Source organism: Octopus sinensis, linkage group LG12 (genome assembly GCF_006345805.1).
Source record: "Octopus sinensis linkage group LG12, ASM634580v1, whole genome shotgun sequence".
Taxonomy (NCBI): Eukaryota; Metazoa; Mollusca; class Cephalopoda; order Octopoda; family Octopodidae; genus Octopus; species Octopus sinensis.
In genome coordinates this window covers 46,132,498-46,150,776 of record NC_043008.1, presented here as the reverse complement: position 1 = coordinate 46,150,776, position 18,279 = coordinate 46,132,498, and the positions used below count along the sequence as shown (strand labels likewise).

General features: G+C 36.8%; 1 protein-coding gene across 1 annotated transcript; it reads right to left on the bottom strand.

Moving 5' to 3' along the window:
* Positions 1–2,599: 2,599 nt before the first annotated feature.
* Positions 2,600–16,367, bottom strand: LOC115217899 (probable serine/threonine-protein kinase tsuA). The gene is made up of 2 exons (XM_029787618.1): positions 15,776–16,367; positions 2,600–2,850 (listed from the first exon to the last, which is right to left on the bottom strand). Exons 1-2 carry the CDS (start codon positions 16,365–16,367, stop codon positions 2,600–2,602), a joined length of 843 nt encoding a protein of 280 aa, XP_029643478.1.
* Positions 16,368–18,279: the final 1,912 nt, after the last annotated feature.

The window sequence follows — 18,279 nt, the reverse complement described above, 5'->3', positions numbered from 1 at the left end:
CGGAGGTTTCTCCTCCCACCTATCAGCCAATTGCTCGTGCGCTTTCTTCATTGCCATCATTTTCACCTTCTTTGCAACAATAGTCGCCGTACTTCCCCCGGGTTGTTCAGTTTGGGTATCCTGCTCGAGATCAATAGCAAATTTTTTGCTTTCCTTTATGATAGAATGAAGCTTCTTTCGTCTCTCGTGATTTTCCACGAGCTTTAGCATCCAGTCATTCGATATTTCGAGATATTTGACCAGTCCAATTGTGGTTGTTTTGTAAGCTAGTTCAAATTGGATCAGACCTCGACCTCCTTGGGCTCTGGGAAGGTAAAGGCGATCTACGTCTGCATTTGGGTGGTGCATCCTATTACAACTCAGCAGCTTGCGTATTTTTCTATCTATATTCTTTACTTCACTCATATTCCAGTTCAACACATTGTAGCTATAAGTAACAACTGGAACTGCTAAGGAATTTATAGCTAACACCTTGTTACGTGCATTTAGTTCAGATTTCAGGACTGCACGAACTCTCCTATAACATTCCTTCCTGATTTTCTCTTTCATGCTTGCATGCTGAATACCAGAGCCTTCATTTATCCCTAAATATTTGTTTGTTCTTGCTCAAGCTCTCTTATGACTGTGTCAACATCTAACACGACTGAATTTGTGGTCTTCACTTGTATTATTATTATTATTATTATTATTATTATTATTATTATTATTATTATTATTATTATTCAGGTCACTGCTGGAATAGAACTCGGAATCTTGGGGTTAGTAGCCCGCACTCTTAACCACTACACCATCTGTATGTATGTGTGTATGTATGTATGTATGTTTGTATGTATGTACGTATGTATGTATGTATGTGGGGTACCTCCTTCCTTGACAACTCGTATTGGCGTGTTTATATTTCCGTACCTTACACATAACACTTCGGCAAAACAGACCAATAGAATAAATATTAGGATTTAAATCATAAACACTGGAACCGATTTCTGCGACTAAAATTCTTCAAGGTGAACCCCAGCATGCCTGCAGTCTACTGAGTCAGACACGTAATAGGGAACATATATAGTGGACGTAGACTGTCTCCCGTTCAGATAAACCTAAAGTACTCAACTTAAAATGCGTTTTCTAATCTGCAGTCTGCCATGCATCATGTGCTTTGCAAACTGGAGTCGCCACCAGTGCTGCACTTGTTAAACATCTACTTGTATAGAAAGCTTTTGTAAATATATATACTTCAACACCAGTTCTAAAGAACTAAGAGGAAGGAGCTTGCATGTGTTTGGATAAAATTCTATTAGGTACATCATGTTAAAGCAGCTGAGGGCATTGAGACTTTGTTATGTTAAAAACATATTTCTTTAATTTGTATTGGTGCCGCTTTTCGGGGATCGATGTGCCTAGTCGTGGAAAATTATGCTTTTGCTCTGAAACATATTTGTGTACATTTTAGTAAGTGCCAAGCTGTTGGTTACGTCACTGTTTATAGAAGTTTGTTTCAACTGGATTCCAATATTTCGTTTATGGAATCAGAATAAAAAAAGACAATTGACAAACTTCCATTAAATACAACTGTGGTAACATTAACGCATGTCGACCGGCCCCACGGGGAAATAATGCAAACTATGTAAATAGTGAATTGGTCGAACGATCGAATAAATGACAGACATTGAATAAGTAGCAGACAATGAGAGAATAAAATAAGTTCTGGGGGAGATTCTTTCAAATAAACACTTCAAGGTAACGCCCTTCCCGCGCGATCATATTCTAACCACTGAAGCAAGGGGAGAGAATAAAGAAAGACAAACAATAATGTCTTTGTGTGTGGCGAGAGGGGGTGTATAGGGCGTTTCAGCTAAATCTGACAGTTTTCATAAAAGAAACAGAAATCACATCCAAAAATCAAAGTATTTTTTTCAAAAATCAATAAATATCGATTAGATTCTGGCTGGGCGATAACAGTTAACTCAAAGTAGCAGTCCTCAGCTCCGACTACACCTAAAGGCGGCTCCAAGAGGGCTACGGCATACGTTCCTCGCTGTGTCCCTTGGAAGATCTTTCAACACCTTAAACTTGGCAGCTAACTTGACCTTGAAGTTGCAAGCAAAGCAGTTTGTGCCTTTCTCAACCGCGAACCTCACGAATAATAATCCATGGATCCCAATAAGGGAATGTTGAAGCCCAGAAATTGGAGCTGGTGAAATTGTAGAAATTGTCTGACAACCATATTTGACTCTTTCCAGAGATATGTCAAGGTGAAGGACCCTGCTGTCAAACACATGACCTTCCATCAGCAACCCTCTTCGGAGTTTAACTACAGTCTCCAGAAGCTTTAGATAGCCGTCAGAACTGAGCCTAAGGATATGTTCAGATGTGAGGGGCGGCCTTGCGTCACCCTCTCTAAAAACACTCCCAAAGCCCAGAACAGTTTGGTCATACTCGGTTTTTATTATACGCTGGACCGCATATGGATTGTAGGCAACTTGTCCTTTGCACATCCTATAAGAGTGGAAGCCTAGGTCGACCTTCCGAGTCAGCTTCATAGTGGCGACTCCAACACCCATCTCTCTTGCCAAAGTCCGGAAGCTATTGCTCGGATCTTCCATCATCCTGTCCTGGAGTTGCTGGTCGTGGCACCGTATTCTCTGCTGCAGATGTCCCTGTCATCTCTTCCAGCCATTACAGTATTCCCAGACCATTGTGCAGCAACCAGCATGTCAGCATTTTGACACATGCTGCGTACCATTATGTTACTGACACCGGTTTCCCAGTCTGCTAAACTTTTCTCAACTACAACTGTAATCTTTATTATGCTTTCCAACGCCGTTGTCTGCTCACCAAATGCATCCAACTGTTCTAGAAAACAAAGAGACATGAAATCTCATAAAATTTAGCCCGCACACCCTGTATGTGTGTGTGTGTGTGTGTGCATGTGTGTGCGTATGTGTATATGTGCGTGTGTGCGTATGTGTCTATGTGTGTGTTTCTCTGGTTGTGTATTGGGGTTAATAAGACTAACAATCAATCAGGTTAAATGTTATCAGTGTGATGCTTGTTCTTTGGGTCTGTGAAATTAATAAAGGTGCGAATATATAACATTGTTATGGCGGTGAGATGGAAGAATGGTTAGCACACCAAGTTATAGACTTAGCGGCATTTCGTCCGTCTTTACGTTCTGAGTTCAAATTCTGTCGATGTTGACTTTGCCTTCCTTTCTTTCGGGGTCGATAAAATAAGTAGCAGTCGATTACTGGGATCGATGGAATCGATTCACGACCACCACCACCGAAATTACTTGCCATATGCCAAAATTTGAAATAAGATAGTTTTTATATACAAACTACAGGATATATATTTTTTTACTAAACATGGGGGCTAAACATAGAGGGGACAAACAAGGACAGAGAAAGGGATTAAGTCGATTACATCGATCCCAGTGCGAAACTGGTACTCAATTTATCGACCCCGAAAGGATGAAAGGCAAAGTCGACCTCGGCGGAATTTGAACTCAGAACGTAACGACAGACGAAATACCGCTAAGAATTTCGCCCGGCGCGCTAACGTGTCCGCCAGCTCGCCGCCTTTCATACAGACTCCAGGATATATTTAATTGTCGTTCGGTTGGTAAAACATAAACATGGATAAATAATGAAACTTATTCATTTTGGAATAGAATTTTGCGATCATTTTACATCCTCGGTTCTTGTCTAATCAAGCTCAGAAGACTGAGCGGCAATGTCAACCTCAGTATCATGCTAATTACAAAATATTTTGTCTCCTATTACATATAGTGCATGCGTATGTGTGTGTATGTATGTGTATGTGTATCAGTGTTTGTGTCTGTGTCTGTGTGTGTGTGAGTATGTGTGTATTGACCAGTATTTAAAAATATAGAATTACAGGAGTGTAAAAGTGCTAAGCCACGAGACACCTGCCACTTGCAAACGCGTATATTTCAAACGAAATGTCATAAAAAGACAAAAAAAGAAACACCAACGGTGACGGAATAATTATCTCGTTTTATACTTAAATTACGATTAAAGCAAAAAAATTTGCTGAGATCAAAAAGTGTCTACCACTTTGATTATTCAATTTCCCATAACCCATCCTAGGTGTTTGAATCAATCTCTAAACAGAAGAAATTCTATAGAAAACCAAAATGATGTAACTAATGTTCTTTTTTTTTTTTTAAATAGATTTCTCGGACATCTTTCATTCTATTTAACCTCTTCATTTCCTACTTTGATACAATCAGCTTTTCGGAAAACTTGTTACTGGAATGTTTAATGAGTCATACGCTCATTAAGAATTTTTTCAGACGTCTCGGCTTTTCCAATTAATCGAAACTTGATTACTTTTCTCGATTGTAAAATTCTTTAATAAGTTTGATTTTTCCGGGCAATTGACCTTAAAACTTCCCTATTTTCAGAATTTTAATTGAAGATAATTGTAATATATTGAATTATATCTAAATTATATTTTAGGAATGAATTTCTCTTTATATGTGTGTGCAGGCGTTTATCTATGTATCTAGTTGTGTGTGTATGTGTGTGTGTGTGTTTGTGTATTACTACATGTATGTATCTATGTATGTATATATATATATATATATATATGTGTGTGTGTGTGTGTGTGTGTGTTGTGTGTGTGTGTGTGTGCGTGTGTGTGTATAGGGGTTGGATAAAATAATGGAAACATCTTAAAACTTCAAACAAATTTATTTTAATATGTGGTAGGACCACCTTTGGCAGTAATTGCAGCTTGAATTCTACGAGGTATGGACTAGTACAAAGTTTGAATTGTTCCCAAAGTAATTTTTGTCCAATCTTCAGCTAAAACCTGAAGCATTGCGTTTCCCTCCGGAAACAGTTCCACAAACATAGGATGAATTTGGTCAGATAAAATGCTTAAACAGTCTTGACTATTAATTCTGCCATGAAGATATAGCCGCCCAGATCATCACAGATCCTCCTCCATATTTAACAGTCGGAAATGCTTCTTTTGGCTGTCTCCACACGTGAACTTGGCCGGTGGTCGGAAATAAGGTAAAGGATAACTCGTCCGAGAAGATAACATTCTTCCACTGCTCTATGGATCAATTCTGTAGGTTTTTACTCCACTCTAAACGTTTTGCAACATTTGTTCTTGAAAATAGTGATTTTCTTATTGCAGCTTTCCTGTGAAATCGAACTTTGTGCAGCACCTGGCGAACGGTTTTTGAGGAAACTGGATTCTCGAGGTGGTCATTAAACTCTGCAGTTATTTTGCGAGCTGTACTTTTGTCTCTATCTGAAAGGTTTGGTTTTCTTTCGGAGTTTTGTTTCGACGAGGAGGTTTTTCCCTCTTTCTCAAAGGTTGTCATTACTTTCGAGAAAGTACTTCATGATAAATAAATTTATACCATGACTTTTATAATTTGTATTCTTATCTTATATCTATTGGATTATAAGATATATATGTATGCTATTGATGTTCTCATTTTGTTAAATGAATAAATAATCCAACATTCTAATATCCGAAAGTTGATGAACAAACTAAATTTGTTTCTCCATTTTCTAATTTGTATTATATATATATATATATATATATATATATATATATTATATATATATATATATATATATATATATATATATGTATATATATAATATATATATTTATTTATGTAAGTATATGTGTGTGTGTGTGTGTGTGTGTGTGTGTGTGTGTGTGTGTGTGGCAGCTTCTGTTAGCCAAATTATTGTACTGCCAGAAGCGGCTGACAAATTAAAAACCAATTGCCTGATCCACCTCGCAGTCAGATTGAACTCAGAAAAATAGAGTTCCGAAGCGAATTCCTTCAGACGACTACTACGCGTTGGTCATGCACGATATAAGAGATCGATTCTGTATTAAAACGTATGGTGGATCTTCAAAGGGAAATAGTATTTGTTTGATTAAGGGAAAGAGTGTGGAGTGATGATGGGTGTGACGGAAGACGAAGAGGACAATGGAGCATCGTCAGGTTTATACACACCACACACCCACACACACATATATGTACGTGTGACAGAGTATGCATATATATATATATGTGTGTGTGTGTGTGTATGTGTGTTATAGTGTCTGTATATATATATTATATATATATATATATATATATACGTGTATATATATATATACGTATATATATATATATATATATATATATATATATATATATATATATATATATATACGTGTGTATATATATCATGACAGTGTGATACATATAAGACATAGATTCCATTGTGTAAGAATGAAGGATTTACGAAATTATTACTTAGAATAAACAATAATTGATAATTTCAGACTATTGATAATTTATCAGTAGTTCAAAAGAAATGATTGTATGTCGAATTACCTCATATTCACTTGGCTAGAAATAACAGCAAAATATCTCTCACATATTTCCATCTTCAGAAGAAAGGACTTATTGAATAACAGCGTTTTAGCTCTCTCTCTCTCTCTCTATTTCTTTTTCTCATTCTCTTTCTCTCTCCCCCCTCTCTCTTTCTCTCTCTCTCTCTCTCTTCTTATATACATTAAGTATGTAAATGTGTAAGAATGAATATTTGTATACATGAATATACCATATTTGAGTAAAAGCATAGGATGACGGTGATGATGATGATGCCTGGCTTGTAAGCTTCTACATAAGTATGAATACTAACAAAATCTTTACAGAATTTCACTCCCACAATGATAATGAAAATCATTATAATGAACCAGAGATTATCAATCTTTTATGGATCTTTGAAGTATTAACAAAGAATTACGGGGGAGGGAAGCATGGTTTGTGAAGATGCTAATAGCAGCTGCGATATTCTTTCTTCCTTTATGACGTTTGTTTATACTGTTTAATCTGTTGACTGGTTCCTTGGTTTGGTTTCTCGGATACTTAATACCATCACAGACAATCTCTGGATTGATTTTATAATATAAACACAATAAATACTCGTTGATGAGAGGTTAAATAAACATTTAGAATAACATACATCGCTTCTAGTGAATACATACCACTTCCCTCCGAATTGAATTTATTGAAGTTTGTTAGCCATTTACAAACGTATCTACGTAAGGTCGTATCGTAGCGTATTTCAGAGGAAGCGTGATAAAAATATGCAAACACCTTATATTTCTTTATATCCAGACTCTCAGTTCAATCTGAATTGAAGTGAATATAAAAAGCTGATTCATACAGCCATTACCCAAACAATCTGCGTATTGACAGAAGCAGGGCATTATAGTCCCTAAATTAATTTAGATTTTCGTCTTGAACTTCCTTAAGTGATGTGTCCGACAGAAAACTATAATCTCCAGAAGAGCTACAATATTTTGTAGAATCAGGATTTAGTACAATTTTCTTGCAACAATTCTTTAACTGCTCGATTTAATTTTCACAGTCCATAATCGGTTCAGTACCTCACTGCTCAATACTTTGGTATTGATTTTAAGTTTGAAGTCTCTTCCTTACGCAGAAGAAACGGCATTTTCGTTTTACAGAGTCCATCAGCTCACAGTTTCGAATTGAGGACAAATACATATATGTCCAGTTTTGTAAACTGATTTCAGCCCTACGTACTCACGCTCATACAAACACACAGACACACACACACACACACACACACATATATATATATATATATATATTATATATATATATATATCCTATGATTGAGTACATGTATACATTTATGTGCATTAGTATATATATGTGTGTTTCACACACACAAATACACACACAGACACACACAAACTTAGCACATTGCATTTGAAATTCGCATCTTTTATAAGCAGATCCTACGTCTGATATATGGCAATATATTCCTTAACAACTCACTGTGACACTCACCCCATGGTGACATTGGATCCAGCTTTCATAGAAGAAACAACTAAAGTAAGCGAATCAGAAACAAAACTTCTAAAATATTTGAAGACTGTCATGGAGAAATTGCAATGGCTAAATCTACGTTGTAAAACAGTAACATTTTCTTTCTCCAAGATCAGAAGAGACATCAACTGTAAACAATATGTAATTTCCATAGAGACTGGAAACCTGTGTAGGAATGTACAACAATATACACCAAACAAAGTAGCCCAGATGATATAGCTATGTAGAATATCCAGTTGAATCCCGAACAATCACTCATCACAATTCATCTATCATAAACAATTAAACCTTATACTGTTGCTTGCCCACAGAGATTACTTGAGCCCTGTCTCCGAACAAGGAATTAAGATCCTCACTAAACAACGACATACTTCCATTTATTTGTTTCACAAAATAAATGCCATTTTAAAGATACCCGAATACAAGAGGTTCTACGGACGATAAATTCACTGGATTTCACTCATTTTCATTTACTTTTTAGGGAAAATAATTCACAGGATTTATCCATTAAGCAGCAAATCACAAATCTTCGAAAGCTTGTAAACTTATCTAAGATTCCGTTAACAGCAAGGACACAACAATACAAAGAGATGAACGATACTGCATTCTCGTCGCTGAAATTGACTATTTGCATCAAGAAATTCTAGACGAATGCACATTATTGGCCGACGAATCCTATACAAGCATGAATTATTCGATAAAATCGGTTGATAAATAGATTTACAAATGTGCGGTGTCAATAGATTGAAACGTATAGTGCATGGTCAGAGAGCGTCATACACACATGCCTCCACGCACGCACACACCTTCATACACACACACACACACACACGCGCGCGCGCACACGCACACACACGCGCGCGCGCACACACACACGCACACATATATATATATGCAAATGTGGGAATGTGTGAAGTTGATGCTCCAGTAATCTCGTGTGTATAACAACTAAAATAAACAAAACAACTAAGGAGTATAAACTGTAGGTTGAATATTCTTCTCCCTCTCTCTCTGTCTATTTCCTACTCTGTATGTATGTATGTGTGTTTATGTATGTATGTATGTATGTATGTATGTATGCATGTATGCATGTATGTATGTATGTATGTATGTATGTATGTATGTGTATGTATGCATGTATGCATGTATGTATGTATGTATGTATGGATGTATGTATGTATGTATGTATGCATGTATGTATGTATGTATATGTGTTTATGTATGTATGTATGTATGTATGTATGTAGTATGTATGTATGTATGTATCTATCTATCTATCTATCTAAGTATATATGTATGTGTCTGTCTGTCTGAATGTCTATGTATCTATCTATCTATCTTTCTGTCTGTCTATCTCTCTATAGCTCTCGCTATATATATGCAGTATATTGTATACCATATATGTGTATGTGTGTGCGTGCGTGTGCGTGTGCGTGTCTGTGTCGTGCTATGGAGATGTGTTTAGGCCTGCGAGGGAGAGACAGGTTGTGTGTGTTTGTGTATAGATGCGGCGCCGATGGCAGGAAGCTTCATTGGTTGACAGGATTTTAAAAACCTAACTCCAATATCATTTTAAAAGCTCACCTTCAGTGTATTTATATGGAACACGTGAGCAAGTGAAAATGTCGGTGCGTTATGCGCGCGCGCGCGTGTGTGTATGTCGGTGCGTCCGTATATATATATGTGTGTGAGTGCGCGTGCGCGCTCGTATATGTGTGTAAATGTGTATGCAAGTAGCCGCGTGAATGAAAGGCTTTTCTGAATATATAATTGTTAGACTGATTTCCTACAGAATAACATCTACAGGAATGTATGTTTATGTATGTGTATATATATATATGTGTGTGTGTGCGTGTGTGTATGTATATATGTATGTACGTATATATATATATATATATATATGTATATGTATATATATATATGTAAGTATGTATGTATGTGTGTATATATATATATATATGTGTGTGTGTGTGTTTGTATGTATATATCTATATGTATATATGTGTATGTATGTATGTATGTATGTATGTATGTATGTGTGTATGTTTGTGTGTGTGTATAACTAAGTAATGCGTAAATAAGAAATCTTCATCAACAAAAGACAGACGGAAAGATTTGCAGACAAAATCTTCTGGAATAAAAAGTTTTGGCTAAACATTAATAATAATAATAATAATAATAATATTGATGGCATGAACTGCTCTCTCACTCAATAATAATAATAATAATAATAATAATATAATAATAATAATAATAATAATGATATATAAGAAAACCCTACGGAGAAGCAAAACGACAAAGTTTGACGTTAAACACGATAACATTAGTTGAAACACAACACCCACTCGAATGGAAGAAAGAAAATAGTGTAGGATTGGTAAAGCGAACACAAAATAGAAAAAAGAAACTAAAGTACAAGAAACAAAAAAAAAGAAGCTAATATTAAATAAAAACATTATTTCAATAGGAAGTATCGATCACATCTTCTTATATTCAACAACAACACAGAGATTATTAAAGCAATGTTGAAAAATCTGTTCTTAAGTAGGCCAATCCTTAAAATATACATACAGAAATAGGAATACACATACACACACAACACCACACACATATTTATATATATATATATATATATATATATAATATATATATAATATATATATATATACTATACACGTATTCACATTCATATATGTGCCGGTTTACGTGTGTCTTCACGTTCTGAATACATACAGCTGTATAGTATATTAGATAATATTATATATATATATATATATTCTCCAGTTTCAGCTCAGAGCTGCGACCATGCTGATGAACCGCCGTTTTGTGCTTCACTGTTATTACGAAGAACCTCCTCTAATATGTGGCACTTGGTGAAGAATGGAGTTTGATATAGCTACTCTCATTTGCAGTTCTTGCCGTGAGGTAGGTTCATCTGGGACTCTTGACAGGAAGATGTCCAGCTTTGATTTAAAAACCGGTACATCTATTTTGTGCGAGTTCATCAGACTCTTTGGGAGAATATTAAAAAGCTGTGGACCCTTGAGATCCAGGCTGTTGCAGAAGTTGGTCCTGAAACATGATGGCATTTCTGGGATCTTTGGCACTATGCAGTGTCGTCCTGTTCTAGCATTGGTGTAGCTTACAATGCCAAAATTTGGCACGATTCTTTCCAGGGTCTTCCAGACATATATTACTGCATACCTCACTGTCTTCTCTCCAGTGAGTAGAGTCTTAGCTGTTTCAACATTTCCCAGTAGCTGAGCTGTTGCCAAGAGACGATCTTCTTTGTGAAATTTCTCTGGATTGCTTCAAGGTCCGCTGTTAATTTTACACTGGTGGGTGACCATATCTGTGAGCAGTAATCCAGATGGCTGAGGACGAATGTCCGCCAGAGGACCATCATGGTTTCCTTATCTCTGGTTCTGAATTTTCTTAGGATCCACCCAGCCAGTCGTCTGCACTTTGTCGCCATCCTGGTAATGTGCACTTGGAAAGAGGTATCATCACTCATGTCGATAACCAGGTCCCTCACAGACTTAGGCTCTGGGATTGAAATTCCTTGTGGACCGGTGTATCCTGTAAGTTTAATATTCAATTTTGGATGCTGGTAGCGCAGGGCTTGGAATTTTTCAGCATTAAACTGCATATTATTGTCCTCAGCCCATCTGTAGATTGAGTCCAACTCCTGCTGCAGGTGTGCAACATTGCTGGGGTTCTGTATTTTCTGCGAGACTTTCGTATCGTCTGCATAGCTGGCCAGAGTGGCTATCCGGGAATTTGAGGGCATATCTGAGAGGGCCACTATAAAAAGCAGTGGTCCCAAGACAGTACCCTGTGGAACACCGCTCACTATTTGTGTGTTCATAGAGGTGGCTCCATTAACCACTACTGCCTGACTCCTATCTTTGAGGAAGTCATGTAACCACACTCCAAGTTTTCCAGCTATGCCGAAGTCATGCAGTTTGTGGCATAACATACAATGATACACCTTGTCAAAAATCAAGGTAGATTACGTCCACATTTGATTTGTTGAGTAACTGCCTCAACACCCAGTCATATATATATATATATGTATATATATATATATATATATATATATATATACGTTTAAATATTTGTTGTGCAAGATTTTTTATGTGAAGTCGTGTGTTGAAACAGATATTGTAATATTTCGGAATGGTCATATTGCCAGTTTAGCCAATAAAAACACACGCACTATATATTTGGTGTTATTTTGCTTCAGTGATATTTATTTTTTACATTACTTAATCTTATTTCGGCCAAAGTTCTTTCGTCACACTCCTGTGACCGCATCAGTGGTCCTTTGTTTTCTTCTCACTTACTTGTGTCTCTCCTTACTAACCGTCAGCCATTTTATATTCTATTGTATGTCTTCATTTGCGCATGTTTATATCTCTATGTGCGTCTATGTTTATTTAGTGTGTGTGGGGGGATGCCTGTAATATTTTATCTTCTGGTTATATACATTCTTGTAATTTGTATTTTGTTTTTGTTGTTGTTGCTTTTGTTCTAATTTTGTTCATGTGTTTACATCCACCCATTATTATCATTACATATGCTTGTATGTATGTATAACAACAATATTAGTAATAATAATAATAAATCTAATCGAAAAAAAAAAAAAAATAATATACATATACAATATATATATATACATACACATACATATACATATATATATATATATACATATACACACACATATATCACATACATATACATATATATACCATATACTATATATAGATATTCATTCTATTTCTTTAATTACCTGTGTATTATTATGTTTGCAGGATCCACTATTGTCATATGTGGGTGTGCGCTATTGCTCCATTCTAGTTTTCTATTCAGGCTAGGTTTATTTTCTATTATATGTGTAGCTTCTGTAATTTGTCTATTGTTGCATCTGTTCTATGTGTGGACAATATCTTAATCTCTATGTTATTGATTGATCCCCCGTGTCTTGTTCGGTGTGTTGGTACAGAATCGATGAGCTTTTACCTTCCTTGAGTTGTCTCCAATGTTCATTCACCCACTCACCAATGCTTCTTGCAGTTTCCCCTACGTATGTTACTGTCTTGTTACTGCATCGTCCCTCTATACATCTTATACTATAGACCACATTTCTGGCTTTACAGTTCGTTTGTGGGCTAATCTACATACAGTGCAATAGTTATCCGTACAGAGAGTTCTACTAAAAGGATAGCTTCTACCAATTATAGATCTGATAGGGTTGCCTGGCTTTTCAACAACCTTAATTCTTAGTTTAAGTTTATCTAGGGTCCTTCTAAAGCGGTACGCTAGTTCACCTCCAGGGGTGGTGTCAACGAACATGACACTCTGGTATTTATGGCTATCATACCAAGAGTTGGCCTTCCTATTTTCTTTTTTGTCCTTTCTATAGTGTTCCATGACTTGTTCCTATAGAGTGGGCAAATCCCATTCCTATCATTACATAATATATTATCAAATTACTTCATGGCTCCTTTGTATACTCTGATCCTTCTTTATGCTGTAACCTGAGAACTGCATGCGGTGAATGAAGTACTGTATGTGTCTCTTTAATTCTGTAGGCTCGCACATGCGTGACACTTTCTCATTATTCTGACGAGGTCTGCCATCAAAATATTGAATTTGGCATTGCCCGCATGGCTGAGTTCCGGTGGATCAGGTATTTTGAGGCCATAGGTTTTGCATAGTATGAATGAAGGATTTGGGTTTTATTTTTCACAATTTCTAGCCAGAGTTCAGTGTCTAGTACTGGTAGTCTATGGTTGGGGGTTTTTAGTGGGGTAGTCTATTGTGACCTTAATACTCTGGTGGATGGAGTTAGCTATTTGCTGGATGCTCTCCATAGTATTAGTTTCTATTACTATATCAACAGTACTCTCTTGTGGGGGTGCCTTTACTACTATATTGATATCATCAACATAGCGAGAGTACATGTTTACGAGTATGGATTTCTGCAGTAGGCATTCTTTAAGCCTTCTGTCCCACCATACCATGAAGAGGTTGGCCACATCACCAGCGATACTAACACCGATGGCTGCCCCCTCGTCCTGGCATATATTTTATTATTAAATTTAAATGTGTGGCCTTTTAGGGTAACTCTTATACTAGCTCCTAGTGCATGTGCGATCATTTTCTTTACCTGATGGACATTTGCGGGGCTCCGTATGGCTCTGGTCCATCCGCGCCATCTTTCTATATGTGTCTTCCTAGCCATAGAAGTAATTGTAGGCGGTCTACCTCTTAAACATCTACTGGGGCAGAACTACTAAGATTATGTTTATCTAAGTATTCACTATTATATGTCAGTCTAAGTAGGAGGCCCAGTTCTTCTGTGTCGACATTACAGAACTCCACCTGGCTCTCGTTGATCATCTCCACGCACTTCTCCACTGCAAAATCTACGTCAATCGATGGGTATAGGGATACCACATCCATGCTACCTACTATACATCCTGTCAAGTCACAAGTTTTGTTACAGTCACTGATCCTGCTTAGGAGATCTTCTGTGCTGTCACACACATCAGGTGACATCCTGATTATAGGGCGTATGATCATTGAGAGGAAGTAGGAGATTCTGTAATTGCTAGCGATATTCGCTCCACAGACTGGTCTTGTTGGTGGTCCTGCTATAGGGTCAGTAAAACCTTTATGGTCCTTGCGAAGTCCATACAGTGCCGGGATATCATTGTTCCAGGCTTGGAAATTCTTTGCAGTACGTTTCTGAGGTCCCAGAACAATTGTCCACATCATCATGTGGGCATTGAGGACCTTTTCTCTCTCCTCATGCACCTGTACAGTTGTTACTTTTGTATTAGCGATATGAGGTTGCATTGCCTGGATGTAGTTCGGTAAGCTGTCTATTGACATCCTGCCGGACTTATCTGTGGGAAGGCATATCCCCTCTCCGTTCCTCGTGCGCTGAATGAGCTTCTGTAGGCCACATGCAGGTTTAATCCCGAGTTGTTGGGCATCTGTCTTATTCTGTCTCTGTCTCTTAATGTATAATCCTAAAATCTGTCTAAGTTTGGTCCTAGCTATAGTGAACTGTGCTTCCATATGGTCATTAGTACGTCTTGGGATGTATACTCTTTTGTTGAAGGGTAATGTTGTTGGATAAATTCGGTTCATGCAGTAAGTTTTGTCGCATACGTTGAAGAATTGAGTGTCAAAGAGATGGGTATACATGTCAATGGTCTCTCTAGGGTTACCTTCATTATCGTTACTGTTTCCAACATCAGCCTTCCTATTATTATTATCACCATTACCACTACTACTACTACTAGTATTCCTATTACCACCACAACTATCACTACTATCCTCATTACTACTTCTACTGTTACCATCACCACTACTACTACCACTATTATTGTTATTACCTTTATTCCTACCATTGCCATTATTACTATCACGCTAGTGATATATTCATTGTTCCTGTTTCTGGTATATGTGTTGTTTATATTAGTGTTGGTTTTATGTCTGTCTGTTGGTCCCTGTCAATCCCCCTGTTGCGGTCGTTATTTTTGTTCCTATGAGTATTGTTATCTGTTTCAAGTCTACTGACTCCCTGTCCAAGGATCCTGTTGCATTCAACTTTATTCTCCATCGTGACCCCTATGACACAACTTTTATTCGTGTCTTTGTGACTATGGCTATCTGTGTGTGTGTTTGTGTGTCGGTTCTCCTATAATTGTTGTTGTTGTTGCTGTTGTATACGATTTTTCTCTCTCTGTTTGTGTTTTTGTGTTTTGTATCTATTGTTTGTGTCTATGCATACATTTTTTCTATTGTTATTGTTGTTGTCGCTGTTAGGGTTCGTGTTGTTGTTGTTGTTGCCGCTGTTAGGGTTCGTGTTGCTTTTGTTGCTACGGTTATTATTGTTGCGGTCATTATTGTTTGTGTTGTTGTTGCTGCGGTTAGTGTTTTTCGCGTTGTTGTTGTTGTCGCAAGTGTTGTTGTCATAGTATCTATTTAAATTCCAACGTATTTTTGTGAACGACTTTTCAATCTCGGACAGGCATTTGATGGTATTCACTTTACTATACACTGCATACTTTGGTGGTAGTTGAAGTATCGATATTTCATCTGGGTCCGTTGTTACTCCCCCATAGATGTTCGCTTCATTGTCTTTATTGAACTCTTCTGGTAGTAGCACATCTTCCATAATAATTCCATTTATTGTATCTGGATACTTCTGCTTTTCTTCCTTTGCGAGCTCATATTGACGTTTCTGTTTCAACCACGATAACTTCCTCTTAAAATGGATATTGCATTGGTGTATTACATGTCTGTTTTCTTCATATATTATATCCATTATTAAGGTTTTCTCCTTTCGTGTGGTGATACTTTTAATCTCTTTTAAAAATATACGTTTACGCTTCTCTTGTTCGCTCAGCTCTCTGTATATTCTATTTCTAATATTTACCATTAGCGTCCTTTTTAGTCCTTCCGCTTGTCCGTTAGTGAGGTCAAGCCGTTTAACGTTGGCTGTGACCTTGTTGATACATATCCTGGACGAGACACATTGTTTTATAAAACGAAGCTGTTGCGTTGTCACAGTTTTCTTTAGGCAACAAAAATAGTGTTCTTCAGCATCTTGCAAGCCTGGCTGTGGCTCACGTTAGTACGTTTAAATATTTGTTGTGCAAGATTTTTTATGTGAAGTCGTGTGTTGAAACAGATATTGTTATATTTCGGAATGGTCATATTGCCAGTTTAGCCAATAAAAACACACGCACTATATATTTGGTGTTATTTTGCTTCAGTGATATTTATTTTTTACATTAATCTTAATCTTATTTCGGCCAAAGTTCTTTCGTCACACTCCTGTGACCGCATCAGTGGTCCTTTGTTTTCTTCTCACTTACTTGTGTCTCTCCTTACTAACCGTCAGCCATTTTATATTTCTATTGTATGTCTTCATTTGCGCATGTTTATATCTCTATGTGCGTCTATGTTTATTTAGTGTGTGTGTGGGGGGATGCCTGTAATATTTGTATCTTCTGGTTATATACATTCTTGTAATTTGTATTTTGTTTTTGTTGTTCTTGCTTTTGTTCTAATTTTGTTCATGTGTTTACATCCACCCATTATTATCATTACATATGCTTGTATGTATGTATAACAACAATATAGTAATAATAATAAATCTAATCGAAAAAAAAAAAAAAGGAATATACATATACATATATATATATACATACACATACATATATACATATATATATATATACATATACACACACATATATACAATATACATATACATATATATACACATATACATATATATAGATATTCATTTCTATTTCTTTAATTACCTGTGTATTTATTATGTTTGCAGGATCCACTATTGTCATATGTTGTGGTGTGCGCTATTGCTCCATTCTAGTTTTCTATTCAGGCTAGGTTTATTTTCTATTATATGTGTAGCTTCTGTAATTTGTCTAATTGTTGCATCTGTTCTATGTGTGGACAATATCTTAATCTCTATGTTATTGATTGATCCCCCGTGTTCTTGTTCGGTGTGTTGGTACAGAATCGATGAGCTTTTACCTTCCTTGAGTTGTCTCCAATGTTCATTCACCCACTCACCAATGCTTCTTGCAGTTTCCCCTACGTATGTTACTGTCTTGTTACTGCATCGTCCCTCTATACATCTTATACTATAGACCACATTTCTGGCTTTACAGTTCGTTTGTGGGCTAAATCTACATACAGTGCAATAGTTATCCGTACAGAGAGTTCTACTAAAAGGATAGCTTCTACCAATTATAGATCTGATAGGGTTGCCTGGCTTTTCAACAACCTTAATTCTTAGTTTAAGTTTATCTAGGGTCCTTCTAAAGCGGTACGCTAGTTCACCTCCAGGGGTGGTGTCAACGAACATGACACTCTGGTATTTATGGCTATCATACAAGAGTTGGCCTTCCCTATTTTCTTTTTTGTCCTTTCTATAGTGTTCCATGACTTGTTCCTATAGAGTGGGCAAATCCCATTCCTATCATTACATAATATATTATCAAATTACTTCATGGCTCCTTTGTATACTCTGATCCTTTCTTTATGGCTGTAACCTGAGAACTGCATGCGGTGAATGAAGTACTGTATGTGTCTCTTTAATTCTGTAGGCTCGCACATGCGTGACACATTTCTCATTATTCTGACGAGGTCTGCCATCAAAATATTGAATTTGGCATTGCCCGCAATGGCTGAGTTCCGGTGGATCAGGTATTTTGAGGCCATAGGTTTTGCATAGTATGAATGAAGGATTTGGGTTTTATTTTTCACAATTTCTAGCCAGAGTTCAGTGTCTAGTACTGGTAGTCTATGGTTGGGGT

Coding starts and splice junctions, on each gene's coding strand:
- LOC115217899 (XM_029787618.1), bottom strand. CDS start 16,367: ATGGTAAATATTAGAAATAGAATATACAGAGAGCTGAGCGAACAAGAG. Junction 2,851..15,775: donor CAACACGAACCCTAACAGCG/GCAACAACAACA, acceptor TTTGTTTTCTAG/AACAGTTGGATGCATTTGGT.